This window comes from Aquarana catesbeiana, linkage group LG10 (assembly GCF_042186555.1).
Source record: "Aquarana catesbeiana isolate 2022-GZ linkage group LG10, ASM4218655v1, whole genome shotgun sequence".
NCBI classification, from domain to species: Eukaryota; Metazoa; Chordata; class Amphibia; order Anura; family Ranidae; genus Aquarana; species Aquarana catesbeiana.
The window spans coordinates 37,180,156-37,204,999 of record NC_133333.1 but is presented as its reverse complement, the minus strand read 5'-3'; the positions used below and the strand labels follow the sequence as shown (position 1 = coordinate 37,204,999).

The following is a 24,844-nucleotide window of genomic DNA, read 5'->3' as shown; positions in this document are numbered from 1 at the left end:
AGCCTCAGTGGGCTTCCAAGCACATTCCTAGGTGGCCAGTACTCTTTTCTAACTATCTGCATAGAAAGCAGACTTGTAGTCCCCCAAAATACCCTTGGCTTTGGTATTGATAGCTGTGTGTGTGTGACCTAATAAAGGTCTCTAACTCTGCCAGGAATCTTGAGTCAAGAGGAAGACATTGGGCCTGTGCCAGGTTGATCATGTTCATGTTGACCTTCATCATGTTGTGTCATGTGATCCAGACAGGCTTACGTCAATAGCGGGGGGCTGAAGGCAGTGCATGGCTGAGTTTTACAGAAGAGTCATCACTACAGGGCAGTAGATTGAGGGCAGATGAAGACCATTTTGGGACTCAGTAACATTTTTCTCTTCTGCAATACATTGTGGGCAATACATTGTGGTCCAGTACTGATGGAATCATTCCTAAATTTAAAAAGGTTTAGTGTAAGGATGAACAGATGCAGCAAGTGAGAGCTCATTTAGACTTGTGGTTTGTAGGCCTTAAAAAATGCACATGCATTTTTGCATCCCCCAACTGCCCCTCTTAAGCTGCAAAGGCAGTGGACTTGGGCATTCACATGCTGAGGTCACTCCTGTTGGGTTTGGTGGGTGGTACCCTTGCTCTCTGTGTGGAAGCAGCGGTAATCTCGGTAGAGGTCCGACAACAAAACAAGGGATGTAAAAAGTCTTGCAGTAAATTTTTTAGAAAGCAGCAACAGCTGAAGTAGAAAAGCCTGTCCCCTGCCACTCTGTGTGGAAGGAGTGGTTTCTCTGCAGAGGTCCAGAACACCCCTTACTATGTCAAGCCTATAGCTCTGCAGCCAGCAAAACTCATTGTTTGATAAATGAGAAGAGAAGCAGCACCTTCTAAGTGTAGCATAAAAATACTGACTTTATTAAAAAACAAAGTGGCAACTCACAACAGTAAGATGACCTGATGAAGGAGCATACATGCTCCGAACACGTGTCATGCCCCCCGCTTCAGTGCTGACATCACTTCCGCCTCCCAGGGGACCTACCAGGAAGTGATGGGAGCCACCAGCACAGCTCGGAATTTACGCAAACGGATTTTGTTGTCAGAAAATTTGAGAACCAGATCTCAAATTTTGTGCAACGGAAATTCTGATGGAAACTGTCCGATAGAGCCTACACACGGTCGGAATTTCCGACAACAAGCTTCGATTGCACATTTTACGCCGGAAAGTCTGACTGTGTGTACGCGGCATTAAAGTTCCCAAATATGCCTGTGTGCAGGGCTGGGACAAGGGGTGGGCAGGAGGAGGGGCTGCCTGAGCACTGTGGTATCATGTGAGATGGGGGGGGACCACAGGGAGATTGGGGGAGGGGATTTGTGTTGGGTGGAGGAATTTGGGGGGCATTAGGGGGTAAGAAGTGTTCTAGGGGGGAGGGGTGCTAAGAAAGGGGATTTGTGTTGGGAGGTGGAATGGGGGAAGAAGATTTGTGTTGAAGGGGGATTTGGGGTGTTTGTGCTAGAAAAGGGGATATGGTAGAGGGAGGAGGGTATTTGTGCCAGAAGGGGAAATGTTTTTTTTTTTGGGGGGGGGGGGTTGTGCCAGTAGGGATGATTAGGGAGTATTTGTGCTAGGAGGTGAGATTTAGGGGGAGGCAAGATTTGTGCTAGAAGGGGGGATTTGGAGTGGGGGGGATGTGTACTTGGCGGGGGTGGGGATTTGGTCAGTAGAGGATTTGTTCTAGGAAGAGTGATTTTTTTGGGGGGGGGATGTGTGCTGGGGGGGGGGCACATACATGTGGGGGGGGCACAGTTTGGCATGTGCGCCCCGGGGTCTAGGTTGCCTTGTCCTGGCACTGCCTGTGTGTCTTGACAACTGTCACAGAAAGGGTGGAGGTGTTTTCAACATTTTCCTTCTCTAAAACCCCATGGCAGCACATACAGGAGAAAAAATTGGTTTTAGGGGACAGAGGGTTTTTTTTTTGTTTTTTTTTTTACATTGGTGACTTGTTTGTGATCTGAATATCTTAACTTTGTTAGCAGTTTATGCACAAAAAAAGCAAAAGGGAAGGATTCTTTACAGTAAGAGGTGAGATGAAAGTGTTTGTTTTGAGGTCAAGTTAAAGGTGAAGTGTTGTGGATTAATTGAGGGAAAAAGTAAGTTTTAGGGCTCAGATAAGAGTAGCATTAGTTGTGAGTAGACATGTGCAGAACAAAAAATGTGTTTCGTTTCAATTCGTTATTTACATAAAATAGTTTAGTTAAATTTGTTTAATCTGTTTAATTCGTTTTCGGAATTTGTTTAGTTTATTCATATTGGAATCGATTTTAATTTTCAAACTCGGATTGGTTCGAAAAGTTTTTGAATCAATTTTGAATAGTTTTCGAATTTGAATAGTTTTCCAATTTCCAAAGAAAATAAAATAGAATAGAAAAAAATAGAATAGAATAGAAAAGGATATAACAGAAAATAAAAGAATAGAATATAGTAAAACAAAATAGGATAGAAAATAAAAGAACAGAAAAGAATGGAATAGAATTGAATAGAAAGGAATAGAATAAAAAAAGAATAAAATAGATTATAACCATCTTCTGAAATTCAAATAGAAAAGAATAGAATTGAAAAAACAATAGAATAGAAATAATATAACCATTTTCCAAAATTCAAATAATCAATTCGAATAGAACAGAATAGAGTAGAATAGAATAGAAAATAACACAATAGTATAGAAAAAAACAGAATAGAACGAATATAACCATCTTCCTATTCAAATCTATTCTTTTCTATTCTATTCAAATTCTAATTGATTCTATTTGAATTTTGAGAAATGGTTACATTCTTTCTATTCTGTTCTATTCTATTTTTTTTTAATTATACTCTTTTTCTATTTATTCTATTTTCTATTCTATTTTATTTTCTATTCTATTCATTTCTATTCTATTCATTTTTATTCTACTCTATTCTTTTCTATTCAAAATTAGAATTTCGTAGGATGGTTATATTCTATTCTGTTTTTTTTTTTTTTTCTATACTATTCTGTTATTTTCTATTATATTCTAAAGTATTATTTTCTTTTCTATTCAAAAAAAATTCCATACTATTCTATTATAGTCTATTCTATTCTTTTCTTATGTATTCGAATTCAAATTTATTCTATTTGAAATTCAAATTTCAGAAGATGGTTATATTCTTTCTATGTTTTTTCTATTCTATTTTATTTGTTTCTATTATATTCTAGTCTATTATGTTTTTATTCTCTCTGTTTTGTTCTGTTTTACTCTATTATATGCTATTCCTTTATTTTTTGTTATATTCTTTTCTATTCTATTATTTTTTTTATAGTCTATTCCTTTATTTTCTTTTCTATTTATTCTCTTTGGAAATTGGAAAACTATTCAAATTCAAAAAGTATTTGAAAAGTTATTCAAAAACGATTCGAATTCCAATGTTGTCTGAATTTTTTTTTTTTCGTTAATTCGGATTCGTTTAAATTCAATACTATTGTAATTCGGATGCATCTAAATCTCCGAAAAACGAAAATTTGTCCGAATTTAAATTCGGAACAAAACGATCCGCACATGTCTAGTTGTGAGTGGTAGCGCGTAACCATTTCGGGACAGCAATATACGTATATACAGTTTCAGGGCAGGTAGTCTGGGAACAGGCCAATTTGCACATAACAAATATACAGTACATGTCAGTTTCACCAGATGAATAGCTGTGCAGCTTTTTTTATCAATATACCCCTTTAACCACTTGCCGACCAGCCGGCGTCATACAGCGGCAGGTCGGCTCGTTCCCACGAATCAGCTACAGCGGTCCCTTTAACAGCTACAGCAGGCACGCGCGTGCGGCCAGAGGTGCAGCGGGGGAGCCGTAGCGCATGTCCGCGATGTCCGCCGCCCAGCCTTGATTGCTCCACAGAGAGCCAGAACGGGGATCTGTCAATGTAAACAAACAGATCCTCGTTCTGACAGGGGAGGAGAGAGAGATCTGCTGTTCCTGGTGATCAGGAACAGCGATCTCTCTCCTCTTTCAGTCACTACACCCCCCCCCCCACAGTTAAACACCTCCCTAGGGAACACATTTAACTCCTTGATCACCCCCTAGTGTTAACTCCTTCCCTGCCAGTGACATTTATACAGTAATCAGTGGCTATTTTTGCTATATAAATGACAATGGTCCCAAAAAAGTGAAAAGTGTCCGATCTGTCTGCCGAAATGTCTCAGTCCTGATAAAAATCGCTGATCGCCGCCATTACTAGTAAAAAAAAAAAAAAAATGCCATAAATCTATCCCATATTTTGTAGACACTATAACTTTTGCTCAAACCAATCAATATACACTTATTGTGATTTATTTTTTTTTTAATTTTTTTTATTTGTTTACCAAAAATATGTAGAAGAATACATATCGGCCTAAACTGATGAAGAAATTTAGTTTTTTTACAATTTTTGGGGGATATTTATTATAGCAAAACGTAAAAAATTATTGTTTATTTTGCAGAATTGTTGGACTTTTTTGTTTATAGCACAAAAAATAAAAAAAATCAAATACCACCAAAAGAAAGCTCTATTTGTGGGGGAAAAAAAGGACGTCAATTTTGTTTGGGTACAAAGTCACACGACCGCGCAATTGTCAGTTAAAGTGACTCAGTGCCGAATCGCAAAAAAATAGCCTGGTCATTAAGGGGGCGAATCTTCCGTTTTCTAAGTGCTTAAGGAAAAACCAAACTTTTAAGATAGTCATGCAAAGGAGACCTAAAAGTATCAGGCAAAGGTTCTGGGATTTCAGAAGGAAACATTTGCAGATTTTTTTTTTTTTATTGTGCCAAAAGCAAAAAACAAAAAATGACCCGGTTCTCTGCCAGAAACCAACTCTGCGATTGAATTAATGTGTTTGTAGTAGTTTTGTAATAATCAGGATAAAATGGAGAGATCTCTGTCCCATCCACTGATTACGGCATGCACAGATAATAGTGGAATTGCTGCAGTGCTGGCGTAGAGCCAAAGGACTTTCCCCCGCTCCGTCTATTTGTCACCAGCGCTGGTTCTCCCGCAGTGTGCTGCAGCGACAAGGTCATAATGGGATTATAATGACCAAGGTTATATCTGGGAGCAGACAGCAGCAGCTGAAGGCCGGCAAAAGCCACACAGCTAGGAAAAGAAAAAAATCTGCGGCTCCTGGCTTCCATTATGATGGCTTGTCAACTGTCCATATGCTACCAAGCCTCCAAAAACTCAAGATTACCCAAGATTTCATGCGTTTTTTTTTAGTCTTCTTTTTTATGGGCAGCCAGGGGGGTGGTAAAAACAGTTAACTGAGCCACCGTTTTACCAACCCCTGACTGTTCACCTAAATTCTACCATTGTAGCCAGATGGGGCTATATACATGCTGCACCCATGAAGCTCTGCGGCTACTTTCACTCAATTTGCAGAGTTTGACAGGTGGTACCAGCTTTCAAACTTGTAAAGGTTAGTAAGCGTGCACCCCAATTGCAAGCCAATAGTTTGGCTTGTGATTGCTGCACAGTATTTCAACACGAAATGCTCCTTTTGGATTTGCTGAAGAAAAAAAGTGCCCAGCTACCTTAGCAACCATTGACAGCCAGGATAGTGATGACATGATTGCCCAAATATGGCTATGTGGCCATATTTAGGCAATGATGAACGCCCTCCATTCCTAGCCCATTTGTTGATGTGGTGGTGGATTCCAAGCCATGTAAATGAATAGGCTGGGTGACGTCAGTCAATGGTAAGGATGTAGCAGCAACTGCTGCTACCTTAGCAACCATTGACAGCCGGAAGCTGTCCACACCAAACGCCCTAAACATTTGACGCTTATGCCTAATGGTGACCCTCTCACTTTATTAATTTGAGTTGCCAACCTGGAACTGTGCCCCCCCCCCCATTGTAAGGGGTTTAAAGGATTTGTGCGGCTGACTATGCAATAATTTCCCCTTTTTTTGGTAGAAATTCTAGTTACTCTTACATCTAGACATATCTACAAGGACATTTTTAAATGAAGGCACTGATCTATGGCTGCCCTAAGATTTCACTGGTATAAATCTGTTGTCAAAAAATCATTGTGGCACATTTAGGGCCCATTTAGGTCTATGTGTGTCCCTAGAGGTGCATTTTTTTAGTGCTTAGGCAGATGCACGGTCCTGCATCAACCTTTGTTTTCTTTGTGCTTTGACATGCATTTTGACTCATGTTGATGTGTTTTTCAATGCAATTTTTAGGTTAATATTTAGATCGGGTGTACTGACCAAGACTAGGTAATACCTTCTACCACTGGCTTTTATGGGTCTCCTAAGGCACTAAAACAGAAAAGATATGGACATGTCAAGATACATATAGTTCTTTGTCCCAACCTTCCTTAATGCTGTGAAAAACTAGCTAGGTGGTTGGATAGGCCTCTCTGCAAGAAATCCAATGTCCACCATTGATGACCTTCTTCCTTCTGAAAATGTTACCTGGCTGGCTGTCTTCAGTGCCTTCAGGACAACCTAAAACAAACAACTATGCAGCAAGTGAAGTTTGGACCCTTGATCTGCATTTAGGTCCTTTATTCGGACAGTATCCAAGGCATTGGATTAGCATGACTCAAGAAAACTAGCTTTCTAAGGAAAGAAACTCAGCAATAGTGAAGCAGGGAAGAGGATGACCAAGCTGTCCCTTGCATCTTCAAGAAAAAGTCAGGAATGGCAGCTCCCATATTTCAGTTCCGACAGGTTCCCTTCAATTGCCTTGCATTTTACACCCCAAAAACTTGCATTATTAGATTCCTTTTGGTCTGTTGTAGTTACCATTGTGTGTTGCTATGTCTGTTTTATAAGTGCAAAAAATACCTGTTGATCCTGCTATAAAATTTGTGAACAGACTGCCTTTGCTGCATTCTTATTAGTTATATTGATCCCAGTTATCTCTGAGGACTACAGTACCCCTCCATTGTATGTTATGAAAAAGAGGAGAGGAAGAGCTTTTTGTAGTCCTGTCCTGTTTCTGTTGTCCTGATAGAGTATGGCGAGTGAGTGTTGTTGTCACCTGTGCAAAGGAAGTACCTTACTTCCAATCCAATGAGTATCCAAGAGTCCAAATGTTTTGGAAGGTTTTATGGAAAGGACCCAGAGTTGAGAATCCACACACACACAATCCAATGAGAGTGCCAAACAAACATCCAAGAGGTCAAGGAATTTTAATGATAAAATTTGATTCATAGGTGAAAAAACAATCGCATTTTGGGTTGCCAAACACACACTCCTTCCTCAGGGCTACAAAATGACTACAAATACAACGGTCATTAATATCAATGTAAAAATTCATGAAAAAAATAATAAAGAAGTTAAAAGCAGTGAGTATAAAAGTCAGTGTATATACCCATAGAGCCCTGATAAAGGGGAGTGTGTTTGGACCTTGAAATGCGTTGTTTTTTTCTACTATGAATCAATTTTATCATTCAATTTCCTTGGACTTTTAGAGGTTTGTTTGGCACTTTCATTGGATTGTATGTATGTGAATTCAAAACTCTGTGTCCTTTCCCTCTTCCCAAGGGGTGTTCCTGGTTTTTGTATTGTTGCCGAACTGGAGCCAGTGTGCCCATTTCAGTGACTCTTAGAAAATCTGAATTCAGTGCCCCATTTGTGCTTGTGTTAGGAAGCATCTTACTGGCAGGATCACCAGGTGCCAAAAAAGGAAATAAAAGCCAAAAATAGAAAACTAATGCAGCCACCAGAACAAAGAACCGGTAATCGGCAATATATTACGTTTTTGTTCTTCGGTTTAGATAACCTTAACAAAAGTAAATGTGAGATCCAGACAGAGGGATGCTCCATGAGGACAGGCGAGGATGGATGAGAGAGCAGTGCAGAGGCATTATGGAAGGAGGACTGGGAGGAGAGGGGGGTCTGCCTCTGCGTCTCCGCTGCCCATTCGTCCGTGGCTGCCTTTTTCTTGAAGCGCCATTTTAGGATGTTGATCTTCCTGCTCCCTCCTTGGCTTTTTTACTGCGATTAACCTGTTCTGCTACAGCACGGTTGTGTAATATCATTGCAATCCTTTGCAATGACGTTTCTGTGTTTTGAAAATTTACAAGTCAGAGATACTAAACCGTTGCCTTGCAACTAAAAAAAAAAGAGATAAATCGGGGTTGGTTTGTTATTTATCTACTTGTCCCCTCTTTACATTTCTGGTACATTGGAGGAAAACCTACAAAGAGCAATACAATGAATACACTGAATTTTATTAAAAGAGTAACCTAAACTTTCCTCAGCATGGAATGGTCAGAACAATGAGGGGTGTTTTCTGATTAGATGATGCTCTTTGGATGCATCATTGATTGATACTGAAGGTTCCGATATTTGTCATTGCAATTATGTTTAATGTGTAGCTGAGTCACATCCATTCATTTGCTGTGTCGCCCCCTCGCTCACTCGCCCCCTCGTTTTTCACTCTTTCCTTCTCTTCTATTTATTGTTCCTCTTTTTCTCCCTTTGCTCTACATTCCTTGTCTCTTTATTTCTCTCTCCGTCTCATTTTTCTCATTTCTCTCTCTCATTTTTCTTCCAGTTCCTTCCCTGTTTCTCTTTTTCTATCTCTCTCCCTCTCTTTTTCTCTTATATTTCTTCTCTCTTTTTATCTCTAACCCCATTTATCTTCCTTTATCTGTCTTCACCCTCCCATTATCTCTTATTTTGCTTTCCATCCATCTCCTTTACCTCTGTCTTTTTCTTTCTTTCTTTCTTTCATTCTTTCTTTCTTTTCTCTTTATTTACCCTTTCTATACCTTTTTCTTTCTTTTTTTCTTTCTTGCTTTTTTTGCACTTTCTTTTTCTCTGTCTCCTTCTCACTTTGACTTTATCTTGCTGTCTTTTACTCTCTTTATTTCTCTCTCATTTTTCTTTGTAGTAATATTCTTTCTCCTTATCTCTGTCTCACTGTCGCTCTCCCTGTCGCTCTCCCTGTCGCTCTCCCTGTCGCTCTCGCTCTCGCTCTCGCTCTCTCTCCCCCTCTCTCTCCCCCTTTTCTTCCTTTCTCTTTTTCCCTTATATTACTTCTCTTACTCCTTCTATAGCCTCTCTTTCTCTCTCCTTTTTATTTTCATTTCTTTCTCTCTCCCTTCTATTCTCTCTCTTACCCTATTTCTCCTTCTTTTTATCTTTCTTTTTTTTCTCCCCCTTTTTTTTCACTTATATTCCTTCTCTTGTTCCTTCTATATTCTCTCTCCTTTATCTCTCTCTCCTTTATTTCTCTCTCTCCTTTATTTCTCTCTCTCTCCTTTATCTCTCTCTCCCCCCCTCTCTCTCTCTCTCTCTCTCCCTCTCTCTCCCTCTCTCTCTCTCTCTCCCCCCTTTATCTCTCTCTCTCCTTTCGCTCTCTCTCGCGCTCGCTCTCTCTCTCTCTCTCTCGCGCTCTCTCTCTCGCGCTCTCTCTCTCTCTCGCTCTCTCTCTCGCTCTCTCTCGCTCTCTCTCTCCCCTTTCTCTCTCTCTCTCTCTCTCTCTCTCTCTCTCTCTCTCTCTCTCTCTCTCTCTCTCTTTCTCTCTCTCTTTCTCGCTCTCTCCTTTCTCTCGCTCTCTCCTTTCTCTCGCTCTCCTTTCTCTCGCTCTCCTTTCTCTCCTCTCTCTCTCTCTCTCTCTCTCTCTCTCTCTCTCTCCTTTCTCTATCTCTCGCGCTCTCTCTCTCTCTCTCTCTCTCTCTCTCTCTCTCTCTCTCTCACTCCCTTTTTATCCCTTTGTTTAAAGAGTAATGACACTTCTAAAGTACACTTTTGGTAATTATACAGGGAAACAAAACAGTAATTGTACTTATAACCGAAGGCACACTGCAGCAGAAGTGTCAGAGCTTCGTGACCATACTAGAGCAGGAGATGGCCTTTGCAGCTAAACTCGAGGCAGATATAAAGAAAACACGAATTATTTCATTTATTTAAAATTCTTTAAATGGAAAGGCAAGTGGTGTAAGTACATGACTTTGATTCAGTATATGCCTTCCGTAATTCCTTATAAAGCAGCACTTGGACTGGGAGAGGGAGGGGCAGTATTTGGAGCCAATCAGGTGTGTTGCATGCAAATATTCAGACAATGAGCATGCTGATAGGAGGAGAGAGCAAAGGGCTGCATTATTCAGTATATTGTTGCTCCTTCACTGTCCAATCATATGCAGAGGGCAGGGAGCTGACTGGGTTGTATTGATTAACTGCAGTAGAAAACTGTCAGGTCACCAACCTGACTCTGCTGTCTAGGTGCATTGTTAAAATCTCAGTGCTAGACAGACAGAATGGTGTTCAGCTTTAAAGGAATATAAGACTGAATGGCTCCTGCACTTTCCTTAATGTGGCTCTAACTGTCAATTAAGTAATTTGCAGTAATTTCACATCGTGCAGCATGTAGTTTTATTGACATTTTTTCTTTTTATCCTCATTAAAAAAAAAACCATTAGAGTTACAGTAAATTGAAGTGGATAGTGGAAAAACACACCAGCACCAAAGGACTGCAGTCCGGCATCAATAGTGAGTGTTTTATAAATAGTATCATGGAGGGATAGCGGCAACTCTTTGTCTTTGTTTAGTCCAGTGACATCACTCTGCGTTGTCCCTTGTGATGGGTATTCTCTTCTGACCAGGCTCGCTGGGAGGACGTGGGCTAGAAATAGGTTGCGTTATCAATACAAAGTATCGATCGGGAAGTGCTGGGACTGCTGTAACTAAAATAACCAACTTGGTAAAACAGATGTAGGCTCATTCAGCAAGGCAAAACAGAGAGGCGATCTCAATAGCATGTAAAGTGCAAAAAAAAAAAAAAACTCACCCAAAATTTTTAGGTGGGTAAATACTATTGTTACAGGGCAGACTTGGAAAATATACTCTGTATATTCATGCAACCAGAATGAGACACAAAAAAGAAGGTATGTGTGTGTGTGTGTGTGTGTCTGTGTATGTGTGTGTATATATATATATATATATATATATACAGGGGCGGACTGATAACTCATGGGGCCCCCGGGCAGTAGGAGATTATGGGGCCCCCAGGCAATTAGAGATTATGGGGCCACACAGTATACACACACACAGTATACACACACACAGTATACAATCACACAGTATACAATCACACAGTATACAATCACACAGTATACACACACACAGTATACAATCACACAGTATACACATACATGTACACACAGTATACACAGACAGATGTAAAAAAAACACAGATTTATACATACTGTCTCTGGTTTTACTGAGGCAACCCTGATGGGGCCCCCCAGTGGCCCAGGGCCCTCGGGCAGTGCCCGAGTGGCTCAATGGTCAGTCCGCCCCTGTGTATATATATATATATATATATATATATATATATATATATATATATATATATATAGTGCGTGTTTATATGTGTGTGTGTGTATATATATATATATATATATATATATATATATATATATATATATATATATATACACATATAAACACACACATTTTATATATATATATGTATATATATATATATATATATATGTACAGTGTGGACGGAAAGTATTCAGTCCCCCTTAACTTTTTCACTCTTAGTTATATTGCAGCCATTTGCTAAAATCATTTAAGTTCATTTTTTTCCTCATTAATGTACACACAGCACCCCATAATGACACAAAAACACAGAATTGTTGACATTTTTGCAGATTTAAAAGAAAAACTGAAATATCACATGATCCTAAGTATTCAGACCCTTTGCTGAGACACTCATATATTTAACTCAGGTGCTGTCCATTTCTTCTGATCATCCTTGAGATGGTTCTACACCTTCATTTGAGTCCAGCTGTGTTTGATTATACTGATTGGACTTGATTAGGAAAGCCACACACCTGTCTATATTAAGACCTTACAGTGCATGTCATAGCAAATGAGAATCATGAGGCCAAAGGAACTGCCTGAAGATCTCAGAGACAGAATTGTGGCAAGGTACAGATCTGGCCAAGGTTACAAAAAAAATTCTGCTGCACTTAAGGTTCCTAAGAGCACAGTGGCCTCCATAATCCTCAAATGGAAGACGTTTGGGACGACCAGAACCTTTCCTAGAGCTGGCCGTCCGGCCAAACTGAGCTATCGGGGGAGAAGAGCCTTGGTGAGAGAGGTAAAGAAGAACCCAAAGATTACTGTGGCTGAGCTCCAGAGATGCAGTCGGGAGATGGGAGAAAGTTGTAGAAAGTCAACCATCACTGCAGCCCTCCACCAGTCGGGGCTTTATGGCAGAGTGGCCCGACGGAAACCTCTCCTCAGTGCAAAACACATGAAAGCCCGCATGGAGTTTGGTAAAAAAACACCTGAAGGACTCCAAGATGGTGAGAAATAAGATTCTTTGGTCTGATGAGACCAAGATAGAACTTTTTGACCTTAATTCTAAGCGGTATGTGTGGAGAAAACCAGGCACTGCTCATCACCTGTCCAATACAGTCCCAACAGTGAAGCATGGTGGTGGCAGCATCATGCTGTGTGGGTGTTTTTCAGCTGCAGGGACAGGACGACTGGTTGCAATCAAGGGAAAGATGAATGCGGCCAAGTACAGGGATATCCTGGACGAAAACCTTCTCCAGAGTGCTCAGGACCTCAGACTGGGCCGAAGGTTTACCTTCCAACAAGACAATGACCCTAAGCACACAGCTAAAATAACGAAGGAGTGGCTTCACAACAATTCCGTGACTGTTCTTGAATGGCCCAGCCAGAGCCCTGACTTAAACCCAATTGAGCATCTCTGGAGAGACCTAAAAATGGCCGTCCGCCAACGTTTACCATCCAACCTGACAGAACTGGAGAGGATCTGCAAGGAGGAATGGCAGAGGATCCCCCAATCCAAGTGTGAAAAACATGTTGCATCTTTCCCAAAAAGACTCCTGGCTGTATTAGATCAAAAGGGAGCTTCTACTAAATACTGAGCAAAGGGTCTGAATACTTAGGACCATGTGATATTTCAGTTTTTTTCTTTTTTAATAAATCTGCAAAAATGTCAACAATTCTGTGTTTTTCTGTCAATATGGGGTGCTGTGTGTACATTAATGAGGAAAAAAAATGAACTTAAATGATTTTAGCAAATGGCTGCAATATAACAAAGAGTGAAAAATGTAAGGGGTCTGAATACTTTCCGTCCCCACTGTATGTATGTATAATATATATATATATATATATTTAGCAGAGACCCTAGAGAATAAGATGGTGGTTGTTGCAATATTTTATACACCGTGTGTTTGCACAGCGGTCTGATAGAGTAGTGGGAAGGGGGGGTAGTCTTATACGGTGAGTATAGCCCAAAAAATGTTTTAACTGGAAAATTAGGGGGTCGTCTTATACGCCCAGTCGCCCTATACGCCGGCAAATATGGTAATGGATGGGAAATCTTCCAATGGGGACACTAGTTGTGGTGGCCTAGGGGACCCCAAGGAATTCCCCTAATTTGCAGGGATTTCCTCTCACTTCCTGTTAGGCTATGGAACAGGAAGTGAAGGGAAATATCTGAAATGAGACACAGATTTGGAAAAAAAAATCTGACAGGGGCTATAACCTCCCTTACTCTATCCAAGATAAAAAAAAAAAAAAAGCTTTGCCTGTAATTCTACTTTAACCACTTGCCGACCAGTCGCCGCAGTTTTACTGCGGCAGAATGGCACGGCTGGGCGAAACGACGTTATATTACGTCGCTTGGCCCTGTGACCACTGGGGCCGCGTGCGCTGCTCGCCCCCGGAGCCGATGTGAGTGCTCGGCAGGCGCAATGACCGCCGGGCTCCCACGATCGCTCATGACACACCGAGAACCGGGATCTGTGTGTGTATAAACACACAGATCCCAATTCTCTGAGGGGAGAAGAGACTGATCATCTGTTCATACAAAGTATGAACAGTGATTTGTCATCTCCCCTAGACAGTCCCCTCCCCCTTCAGTTAGAACACAGAGAGGGAACACGGTTAACCCCTTGATCGCCCCCCAGCGTTAACCCCTTCCCTGCCAGTGACATTTTTACCGTAATCAGTGACTTTTTATAGCACTGATCGCTGTATTAATGCCATTGATCCCAAAAATGTGTCAAAAGTATCCAATATGCCCGCCATAATGTCGCAGTCCCAATAAAAATCGCAGATCGCCACCATTACTAGTAAAAAAAAATAATAAAAATGCTACAAATCTATTTCCTATTTTGTAGATGCTATAACTTTTGCGCAAGCCAATCAATATACGCTTATTGTGATTTTTATTACCAATATGTAGAAGAATACATATCGGCCTAAACTGAGAAAAAATTAGCTTTTTTAAAAAAAATGGGGATATTATAGCAAAAAGTACAAAATATTGTGTTTTTTTTTCACAATTGTCAATCTTTTTTTGTTTATAACGCAAAAAATAAGAGATGACCAAATACCACCAAAATAAAGCTCAATTTGTGGGAAAAAAAGGATGTCAATTTTGTCTGGGTACAACGTCGCACGACCGCGCAATTGTCAGTTAAAGTGACGCAGTGCCGAATCGCAAAAAATGACCTGGTCATTCAGCAGCCAAATCTTCCGGGGCTGAAGCGGTTAAAGCTGGCCATAGTTGGATAGAATTTTGCATAAAAATTGTTAGGAAAATCCACATGAAAATTCTCAGAACACTCAAATGACATTAGAAAGATTATGCCTGCTTTTTAACATTTGATTTTGGAATGAATGAACTTTACTGAACGAAAACCAAATTCAATGTTAGAAATTTGTTCCTTCGAGAAAAAATTTCCATCCTGCTCCTTCGAATTTTCTTGTCACTGCTGTCGAAAATGAATATCAATTTGACCCAATTTCCACCTATCTGTGGCCAGCCTAACTCTCACTCTAGCCTTCAGCCAAACCCCCAAAATGAGCTCGTAAACCAACTTTGTCGCTGTAAAATCCTTTGTATAATAAAAAAAAAGTGTTGCGCTGTCAAAATAGTGATATATAGTGGTATGTCCTTCATTAATAAATATTGTCAAAGGGTAAAAGAAAAACATTAAAGTCCATCACATACTCTAAATAAACATTAAATGAATGTTAAAGTGATATAAGTGTCCAAAAACTACCAGCAACAGTCTTTTAGGGTAGTTACCTTCCAATTAAAAATAGGTGTGACACCTCGTGCTCCCCAAGGTATGGGTAAGACAAAAATATCTTCTTATCAGATATTAAGACCTTTCAAGGCCTGTATGCACGTTAGTGAGTAATCACCCTTCATTTCGGGTATATGCCAGCATTGCCACCTTTATTGTTCAGCCTGTTAAGGGACGCCAGTGATGCATATAATGGTCTCATAGGAGCCTCAGACCCGATCTATGGAGAGGGATCCTCAGCTTCTGGCAATTTGGTCAACCCATGGTCTTCTATTATTATTCAGTCCAGGTTTTAGATCCTTGATCCATTATAGCTCTGAAGAAGAATTCTTATGCCCCGTACACACGGTCGGATTTTCCGATGGAAAATGTCCGATCGGAGCGTGTTGTCGGAAATTCCGACCGTGTGTGGGCTCCATCGGACATTTTCCATCGGATTTTCCGACACACAAAGTTGGAGAGCAGGAGATAAAATTTTCCGACAACAAAATCCGTTGTCGGAAATTCCGATCGTGTGTACACAAATTCGACGGACAAAGTGCCACGCATGCTCAGAATGAATAAAGAGATGAAAGCTATTGGCCACTGCCCCGTTTATAGTCCCGACGTACGTGTTTTACGTCACCGCGTTCAGAATGATCGGATTTTCCGACAACTTTGTGTGACCATGTGTATGCAAGACAAGTTTGAGCCAACATCCGTCGGAAAAAATCCATGAATTTTGTTGTCGGAATGTCCGAACAAAATCCAACCGTGTGTACGCCCTATTATAGTCCCAAAAATGTATTTGTTAAATAAAATATATTCTGGACTGTTATATACGGAATGGCACTTCTATTTCTTATTCTATATGTTAAAAAATGTATGCAACTTTAACCATTCCCTATAGTAATAATACAAAACTTTTCTTTAGATATATTTAATCTGCTTCCTACCACCAAACCAACAACACAACCCCTATACATTGACCTAGTGTTTGTCTTCTTTCTGTGAAGGGTGATATTTTTTGTTTATCCTATTCTCGTGTTGCTTATTAATCCTTCTCCTCTTCTCCTTTTTACCCTCATTATCATGTATTGTCTTTCTTCCTTGATGTGTCTGTTACCATCGAGCCTTGTCCCTAATGATTAGCTCATTCTGGAAACTCATCTGCTATTCTACAGATTATTCCCTTCCAATTAGTGTGCTTCTAATAGTACAGGAAATAATTATATAGAATGTGTTCCATAGCTAAAATCCCGGATGTCTTTCCAGTAATGAATGACAACTATCGCGTATTGGAGATGGAGGAGCATGTGGGTCCATGGGATCCCTAGAATAATCAGCAGGCTAATTTTAACAAGCAAAATGCAATGTGCAGTTTTATGATGATTCATAGCCACCAGTCATCAATGACTATACATCTCCCTGTTTGTGCAATAGAAAAGGTACAATTGTAATAAGAATATCCAGAGATGACCATTTTGGTTAGCCAGGCTAGAGAAAACCCTGGAACTAGCATTGGGCTTAATTCACTAAGCTATATTGGCTGTTGTCTGCCCTAGTATTAATAACCTATTTTTAATTTGTTGCAATGCCATTTTACCTAGATTAGCCCTTCTGCCTTATGATGTACTCTATGCTCATGTTCTAAAATAGCTTGAGGCTGGGTTCACACCATTGTGAATTGGATGTGGGTTCCCCGCATTCCAATTCCCAATAGCAGGTGATTTTGACCGGCTCTCTATGGAGCCGGTTCACACATCTCCGGTGCGAATTTGCACAGGAGCCCTGTGCATCTTTTGGTCCGTTTCAGGTCCGCATTCAGTCAAAAATTCGGGCTGAAATTGGACCTGAAACCGTGAACCAGGATGCACCAGACCCCCTGCTGGGAGCCACATGAGGCAATGGTGTGAACCCAGCCTAAAGCTAAACAACTAAATAGACATATAAAATACATACAGTTGTGTTCATAAGTTTACATACCCTGGCAGAATTTAATTTCTTGGCCATTTTTCTGAGAATATGAATAACACAAAAACTTTTCTTTCACTCATGGTTAGTGTTTGGCTGAAGCCATTTATTATCAGTCAACTGTGTTTAAATTATAATGACAACAGAAACGACCCAAATGACCCTGATCAAAAGTTTACATACCCCAGTTCTTAATACCAGGTATTGCCCCCTTTAACATCAATGACAGCTTGAAGTCTTTTGTGGTATTTGCGGATGAGGCTCTTTATCTTCTCAGATGGTAAAGCTGCCCATTCCTCTTGGCAAAAAGCCTCCAGTTCCTGTAAATTCTTGGGCTTACTTTCATGAACGGCACGTTTTGAGATCTCCCCAGAGTGGCTCAATGATATTGAGGTTAGGAGACTGAGATGGCCACTCCAGAACCTTCACTTTATTCTGCTGTAGCCAATGACAGGTTGACTCGGCCTTGTGTTTTGGATCATTATCATGTTAGAATGTCCAAGTACGTCCCATGCGCAGCTTCCTGACTGATGAATGCAAATGTTCCTCCAGTATTTTTTGATAACATACTGCATTCATCTTGCCAACAATTTTGACCAAATTTCCTGTGCCTTTCCTGTAGCTCACACATTCCCAAAACATCAGCGATCCACCTCCGTGTTTCACAGTAGGAGTGGTGTACCTTTCATTATAGGCCTTGTTGACTCCAAATGTAGAGTTTATGGTTGTGGCCAAAAAGCTACATTTTGGTTTCATCACTCCAAATGACTTTGTGCCAGAAGTTTTGAGGCTTGTCTCTGTGCTGTTTGGCGTATTGTAAGTGGGATACTTTGTGGCATTTGCATAGTAATGGCTTTCATCTGGCAACTCAACCATGCAGCCCATCTTTCTTCAAGTGTCTCCTTATTGTGCATCTTGAAACAGCCACACCACATGTTTTCAGAGAGTCCTGTATTTCACCTGAAGTTATTTGTGAGTTTTTCTTTGCATCCCGAAAAATTTTCCTGGCAGTTGTGGCTGAAATTTTAGTTGATCTACCTGACCGTGGTTTGGTTTCAACAGAACCCCTCATTTTCCACTTCTTGATTAGAGTTTGAACACTGCTGATTGGCATTCTCAATTCCCTGGATATCTTTTTATATCCCTTTCCTGTTTTATACAGTTCAACTACCTTTTCTTTTTTCTTTACCTGTTTATAAAGCTGGCCATACATGTTGAAATATGACTTATGCCCCGTACACACGGTCGGACTTTGTTCGGACATTCCGACAACAAAATCCTAGGATTTTTTCCGATGGATGTTGGCTCAAACTTGTCTTGCATACACACGGTCACACAAAGTTGTCTGAAAATCCGATCGTTCTAAACGCGGTGACGTAAAACACATACGTCGGGACTATAAATGGGGCAGTGGCCAATAGCTTTCATCTCTTTATTTATTCTGAGCATGCGTGGCACTTTGTCCGTCGGATTTGTGTACACACGATCGGAATTTCCGACAACGGATTTTGTTGTCGGAAAATTTTATATCCTGCTCTCAAACTTTGTGTGTCGGAAAATCCGATGGAAAATGTGTGATGGAGCCTACACACGGTCGGAATTTCCAACAACAAGGTCCTATCACACATTTTGTGTGTACAGGGCATTATAGTCTCTGTACAATCTCCATTAGAATGACCAAAACTGATTTTAAACAGTGCATTCAATCAGGAAGACCATTGCACTACATAATTGTTGGTAGAGCTAAATCGCATTGTATAGTAGGATTGCAATATACAGTGGGGACGGAAAGTATTCAGACCTCCTTACATTTTTCACTCTTTGTTATATGGCAGCCATTTGCTAAAATCATTTAAGTTCATTTTTTTTCCTCATTAATGTACACACAGCACCCCATATTGACAGAAAAACACAGAATTGTTGACATTTTTGCAGATTCATTAAAAAAGAAAAACTGAAATATCACATGGTCCTAAGTATTCAGACCCTTTGCTGTGACACTCATATATTTAACTCAGGTGCTGTCCATTTCTTCTGATCATCCTTGAGATGGTTCTACACCTTCATTTGAGTCCAGCTGTGTTTGATTATACTGATTGGACTTGATTAGGAAAGCCACACACCTGTCTATATAAGACCTTACAGCTCACAGTGCATGTCAGTGCAAATGAGAATCATGAGGTCAAAGGAACTGCCTGAAGAGCTCAGAGACAGAATTGTGGCAAGGCACAGATCTGGCCAAGGTTACAAAAAGATTTCTGCTGCACTTAAGGTTCCTAAGAGCACAGTGGCCTCCATAATCCTTAAATGAAAGATGTTTGGGACAACCAGAACCCTTCCTAGAGCTGGCCCTCCGGCCAAACTGAGCTATCGGGGGAGAAGAGGTAAAGAATAACTCAAAGATCACTGTGGCTGAGCTCCAGAAATGCAGCCGGGAGATGGGAGAAAATTGTAGAAAGTCAACCATCACTGCAGCCCTCCACCCGTCGGGGCTTTATGGCAGAGTGGCCCGATGGAAGCCTCTCCTCAGTGCAAGACACATGAAAGCCCGCATGGAGTTTGCTAAAAAACACCTGAAGGACTCCAAGATGGTGAGAAATAAGATTCTCTGGTCTGATGAGACCAAGATAGAACTTTTTGGCCTTAATTCTAAGCTGTATGTGTGGAGAAAATCAGGCACTGCTCATCACCTGTCCAATACAGTCCCAACAGTGTGGGGGTGTTTTTCAGCTGCAGGGACAGGAAGACTGGTTGCAATCGAGGGAAAGATGAATGCGGCCAAGTACAGGGATATCCTGGGCGAAAACCTTCTCCAGAGTGCTCAGGACCTCAGACTGGGCCAAAGGTTTACCTTCCAACAAGACAATGACCTAAGCACACAGCTTAAATGATGGAGTGGCTTCACCACAACTCCGTTAATGTTCTTGAATGGCCCAGCCAGAGCCCTGACTTAAACCCAATTGAGCATCTCTGGAGAGACCTAAAAATGGCTGTCCACCAACGTTTACCATCCAGCCTGACAGAACTGGAGAGGATCTGCAAGGAGGAATGGCAGAGGATCCCCAAAACCAGGTGTGAAAAACTTGTTGCATCTTTCCCAAAAAGACTCATGGCTGTATTAGATCAAAAGGGGGCTTCTACTAAATACTGAGCAAAGGGTCTGAATACTTAGGACCATGTGATATTTCAGTTTTTCTTTTTTAATTAATCTGCAAAAATGTCAACAATTCTGTGTTTTTCTGTCAATATGGGGTGCTGTGTGTACATTAATGAGGAAAAAAATTAACTTAAATGATTTTAGCAAATGCCTGCAATATAACAAAGAGTGAAAAATGTAAGGGGGTCTGAATACTTTCCGTCCCCACTGTACATGGTAAGGCTTAGTGGACACAGTCTAGGTCATCTCACATCTACGGAAGATCCCAGGTCTTTTTCTAGATGCTCGTTACTTTCATTTGCAAGTTGTTGCTTTACAAATGCTTGAGTACTTGCACTGATCCCAAGACTAAAATGTACTAACAATCCTTTGTCAGTCAACATCATGGCATGTCTTCTTATCATCAGCATGTAGAAAAATCCACCTGACACAAATAGTATCTTGGCTTCCTCCAACAAGTGATTTGGACAGAATTCTTGCACAACAACATTTCAAATGCCCCCAAGAAAAGCACAAATTGGCAACATTGATTCCTACCAGCGGGGTTTTGCAGAGATTTCATTCTCATTTGGCTTAATTGTTGTTGTCTTCTTCTCCTGTGCTTGATCTTTATAAATTAAATGAAACTGGATTACCTCCAATGATGAATGAATGCGTTCCTTTCTAGATAGACAATTGACCTTTTTATAGGAGCCCAGAATGCCTGAATTAATACAATTCTATTGTCTTGTTTTTTTGCCAACTGTTATTTAATGTCTCTTCCCTCTGGAATCTGCCTGTATTATGGTAGAACCCCAACCTTTCCTCCAAGGGCTATCAATAGTTTTGTTACTTCCTGATCTCTAAGGCAATCAGATACCCACTATATCAACATTCTACAAAGCATTTCCTTATTGATATAACCCACTTCAGTTCTCACACCTGGATATCACCAATAGGCCAGAAAAAGGTTTACATTTCGGCTGTCGGCTTATAGATTTGGATATAACTTTGTCATTAAGATAAATGAAGTAATACATATATAATTTTATTGTGGGACAGACAAAGCTTTTGGTGATACTGTTGCACAAATTAAATTTATTTTTATGCAATCTATACACAGAATATATAACTAAACCGAAAAAAATCAGTGTTAAAAATAGTATTACTGTAGATAACAATATACATTTTATTCTATAATTTGTCCTATTTAAAATAATGATTCTGCTACAAGCAATACTTTCCTCCAGCTGATCTGCAGATGACTTTACTTTGTATCTTTTTGTGTTGAACTCTAGCAGCACCTTCTACAGCTCCTGTTTTTACACAGCAAATCTCGGCTGTCATTTTGACAGTCTGGAATTGCTGGTAAGTGTGATAGGTGGAGCTGCAATGGCGCAGAAAAAAAGAGTCTATTACATATGCCCTGTGTACCTAAATTACGTTTCTTTGGGTGTGTGTAGTACACCCAGAGGTTGATTTACTGAAACTCAAGAGTGCAAAATCTGGTGCAGCTCTGCATGGTAGCCAATCACATTCTAACTTCAGCTTCTATTAAGCTTTGATAAAAAAAAAAACTGAAAGCTGATTGGTTGGATACACCAGATTTTGCATTCTCCAGTTTTGGTAAATAAACCCCCCAGTGTCCATGCATATAGTTCATGCAACACATCCAATTTAGTTTTTTGGGGTTTTTTTGCACAGATTTGGCAAGAATCAACTCCTGTAGAAGACCATTCCATATTTTCACAGCTCTGATCGTAAACAAATCTTTCCATATGTTGAGGTTCTTTTACCCCCCCCCCCCCCCATATCTTTTGTGATGGTCTTAAAGTGAACAACTTGCCACCAAAGTTACCATTTTCAAAGGACCTTGCATAGTAATGTTCCTGCCACTGAGCCAATGTGGGAGGATGGCAGTTAACTTACCTGGATATCTTTGAAATGTGGGAGGAAACCAAAAGAAAACTGGGGAGACTATTAACACTTATTATGCAGACAATGTCCTTCTGGAAATCGATCTTTAAACCTTGATCATTCTAACAGCTGAACTGGATAGGATGCAGTTATATAAAAAGTCAATTTACTAAAATTTGTCATATTATAGTTTGATATAATGATTTTGTTATAACTTTTTGCTTTGGGTGGTAATAGGTCATACTGTAGGAAAGCAGATGTTTCTCATTCTGAGGTTTGAGCTCTATCCCTCATCGAGGTCTCAGACCTCAGAAAAAACCTAAAAGAGGTACTTAACTTGGGGCACTCTATTGAAAATGAAGAATTAATATGGTAAAACTTTTTTGATCAGAGGTAACACTGCGATTTTTATAGTGTTGGGCTCCTGGGATCAGTTTCCAGGAGAAATACATGCAGCTTGTAGGGTATGCTCCCCATATGGTGTTCTAATAGATGCTGCGGTTTCCTCCCTGAAAATACTGGTAGGTTAAAGAGCTTCCACTCAAATCAGCACAGGTATGTGATTTCGTAGTCTCTACTACTTCCAGTTTGATGTGGTTGGATCTATGTACTCTTTAAAGCGTTCTTGGCTTTATTAAAGCATATGTCTTTGAAGATTTTCATTCATCCAGGTCACGGTATAAGTAGCAGTAGTTAGTCACATTCAACTGAATTAGATCTGTAATGTTGAAGATATTTTGTATCTCCTCCAAGAACTGAAGTGGTGGCGTGGAGAAGCTACAAAATGTCTTCAACATTACAAAACAAGTCCAGTTGAATGTGTCTAACTACTACTAGCACCAAAGTACAATGTTTTACCTATAGTGTGTCGAAGAAGGGCTTCTGATTAGTTGTTTTGGTTCATGGGATGTTGCTCGTGTTGATGGTTATGTTAGGTTTGGAATTCTTTCCTTTTTTGGTGGCCCTGCAAATTCTTGCTCATAAATTGTATGCTTTCTATAATGTTTGATAGTTTGGAATACATGATGGAAGTTTAATGTAATAATAATAATTTCTCCTATTTTTTTTTTTCCTTCTACAGTACGGCCGGTCAGATAGTTATCGCGTGGCTACCACGCAAGATGACAAGGACAGTAATTCGCCCCAAAAGGGGAAGGGAGCGAAGAAAGAGCTGGATGACCTTAAGAAAGAAGTGTCCATGGTATATCTATCTATCTATCTATCTATCTATCTATCTATCTATCTATCTATCTATCTATCTATCTATCTATCTATCTATCGTGTGTGGTTGGTTTTTAAGCTAAATTACATTTTGACTTCTGTACTTCTCATGGAACCCCAGAGGTGAAATATCATCTCTAGATTTCCCTGAGCTACCCAGATTGTCCCTAATGTAGACCTAGGAGATCTTCCATGATAATGATTCAGTGTATCAAAGCTACACTATACTGTTTCTTGAAGGAACCCTGTCACCAGAGAACTCAAATTCAAGCAGCAACAGCCTGCAAAACAACATTACCCGTACTTACTGATCAACACTTCCTCTGAGAAGTCCATACTTCCTTCTCTAGCTCGGACTCAGCACGGGTGTGTCGGACCACTGCTTCCATGCAGAGAGCAAGAGTATTTTTCTGCAGCATGCTGACAGGGGACAGGCCTTTCTACTCAGGATGAGGTCCTTCTGCCTCCTGATTTGAACTGAAAATTCAGTTGGGCTGCCATGCTGACCCCTCTGGCTTCAATGCTTTTAGCAAGTAATGCTAAATAAGTATGTAGATAGATAGAGAGTCATCGACTCTGGCAGCAACTAGTAGCATTTTCGGAAGGAAAGGTCATAATAGCAGCTTCTGCATTTTACTTGGATGTGGCTTACTTAAATGTTTCTATGCATAGCAAAGTGGCAGTAGAATGTAGTATACTTAAATGTTTTTAAGCTATAAATGACCATATGTCTACAATGGTATAACTAAAGCTATGGAACACTGTTGAACTGCCGATTTACTATCTGGCTATAGCAAAAGCAAATTTGGATAAAACTTATGTACAGTATGTGTAGTTTGAGAGCCTCTATATGATTGCTATGGAATCCATTAGTATTCTACTGTACACTCAAGGGCCACTTTATCAGGTACACCTGTTCGAATTGCTTGGGTACACAAATTGCTAATCAGCCAATCATATGGAAGCAACTCAATACATTTAGGCATGGTGAAGACGACTTGCTGAAGTTCAAACCGAGCATCAGAATTCGGAAGAAAGGGGATTTAAGTGACTTTGAACGTGACATGGTTGTTGGTGCCAGATGGGCTGGTTGGAGTATTTCAGAAACTGCTGATCTACTAGGATTTTTACGCACAACCATCTCTCGGGTTTACAGAGAATGGTCCGAAAAAGCGAAAATATCCAGTGAGCGGCAGTTGTGTGGACAAAAATGCCTAGTTGATGTCAGAGGCGAATGGGCAGACTGGTTCCAGATGATAGAAAGGCAACAGTAACTACTCGTTACAACCAAGGTATGCAAAATACATCCCTGAACGCACAGCACATCGAACCTTGAATCAGATGGGCTACAGCAGCAAAAGACCACACACCGGGTGTCACTCCTGTCAGCTAAGAACAGGAAACTGAGACTACATTTAGCACCGGCTCACCAAAATTGGACAATAGAAGATTGGAAAAACGTTGCCTGGTCTGATGAGTCTCGATTTCAGCTGCAACATTCAGATGATAGGGTCAGAATTTGGAGTATACGACATGAAAGCAT

General features: G+C 40.4%; 1 protein-coding gene across 1 annotated transcript in view; it reads left to right on the top strand.

The window, feature by feature from the left end:
• Positions 1 to 24,844, top strand: part of ATP1A3 (ATPase Na+/K+ transporting subunit alpha 3) — a 106,326-nt gene that overhangs the window by 31,164 nt on the left and 50,318 nt on the right. The window contains exon 2 of the mRNA XM_073602010.1: positions 23,162 to 23,281. Within this exon, the coding sequence (XP_073458111.1) occupies positions 23,162 to 23,281 (120 nt within the window). The remainder of the gene's footprint in view (positions 1 to 23,161; positions 23,282 to 24,844) is intronic.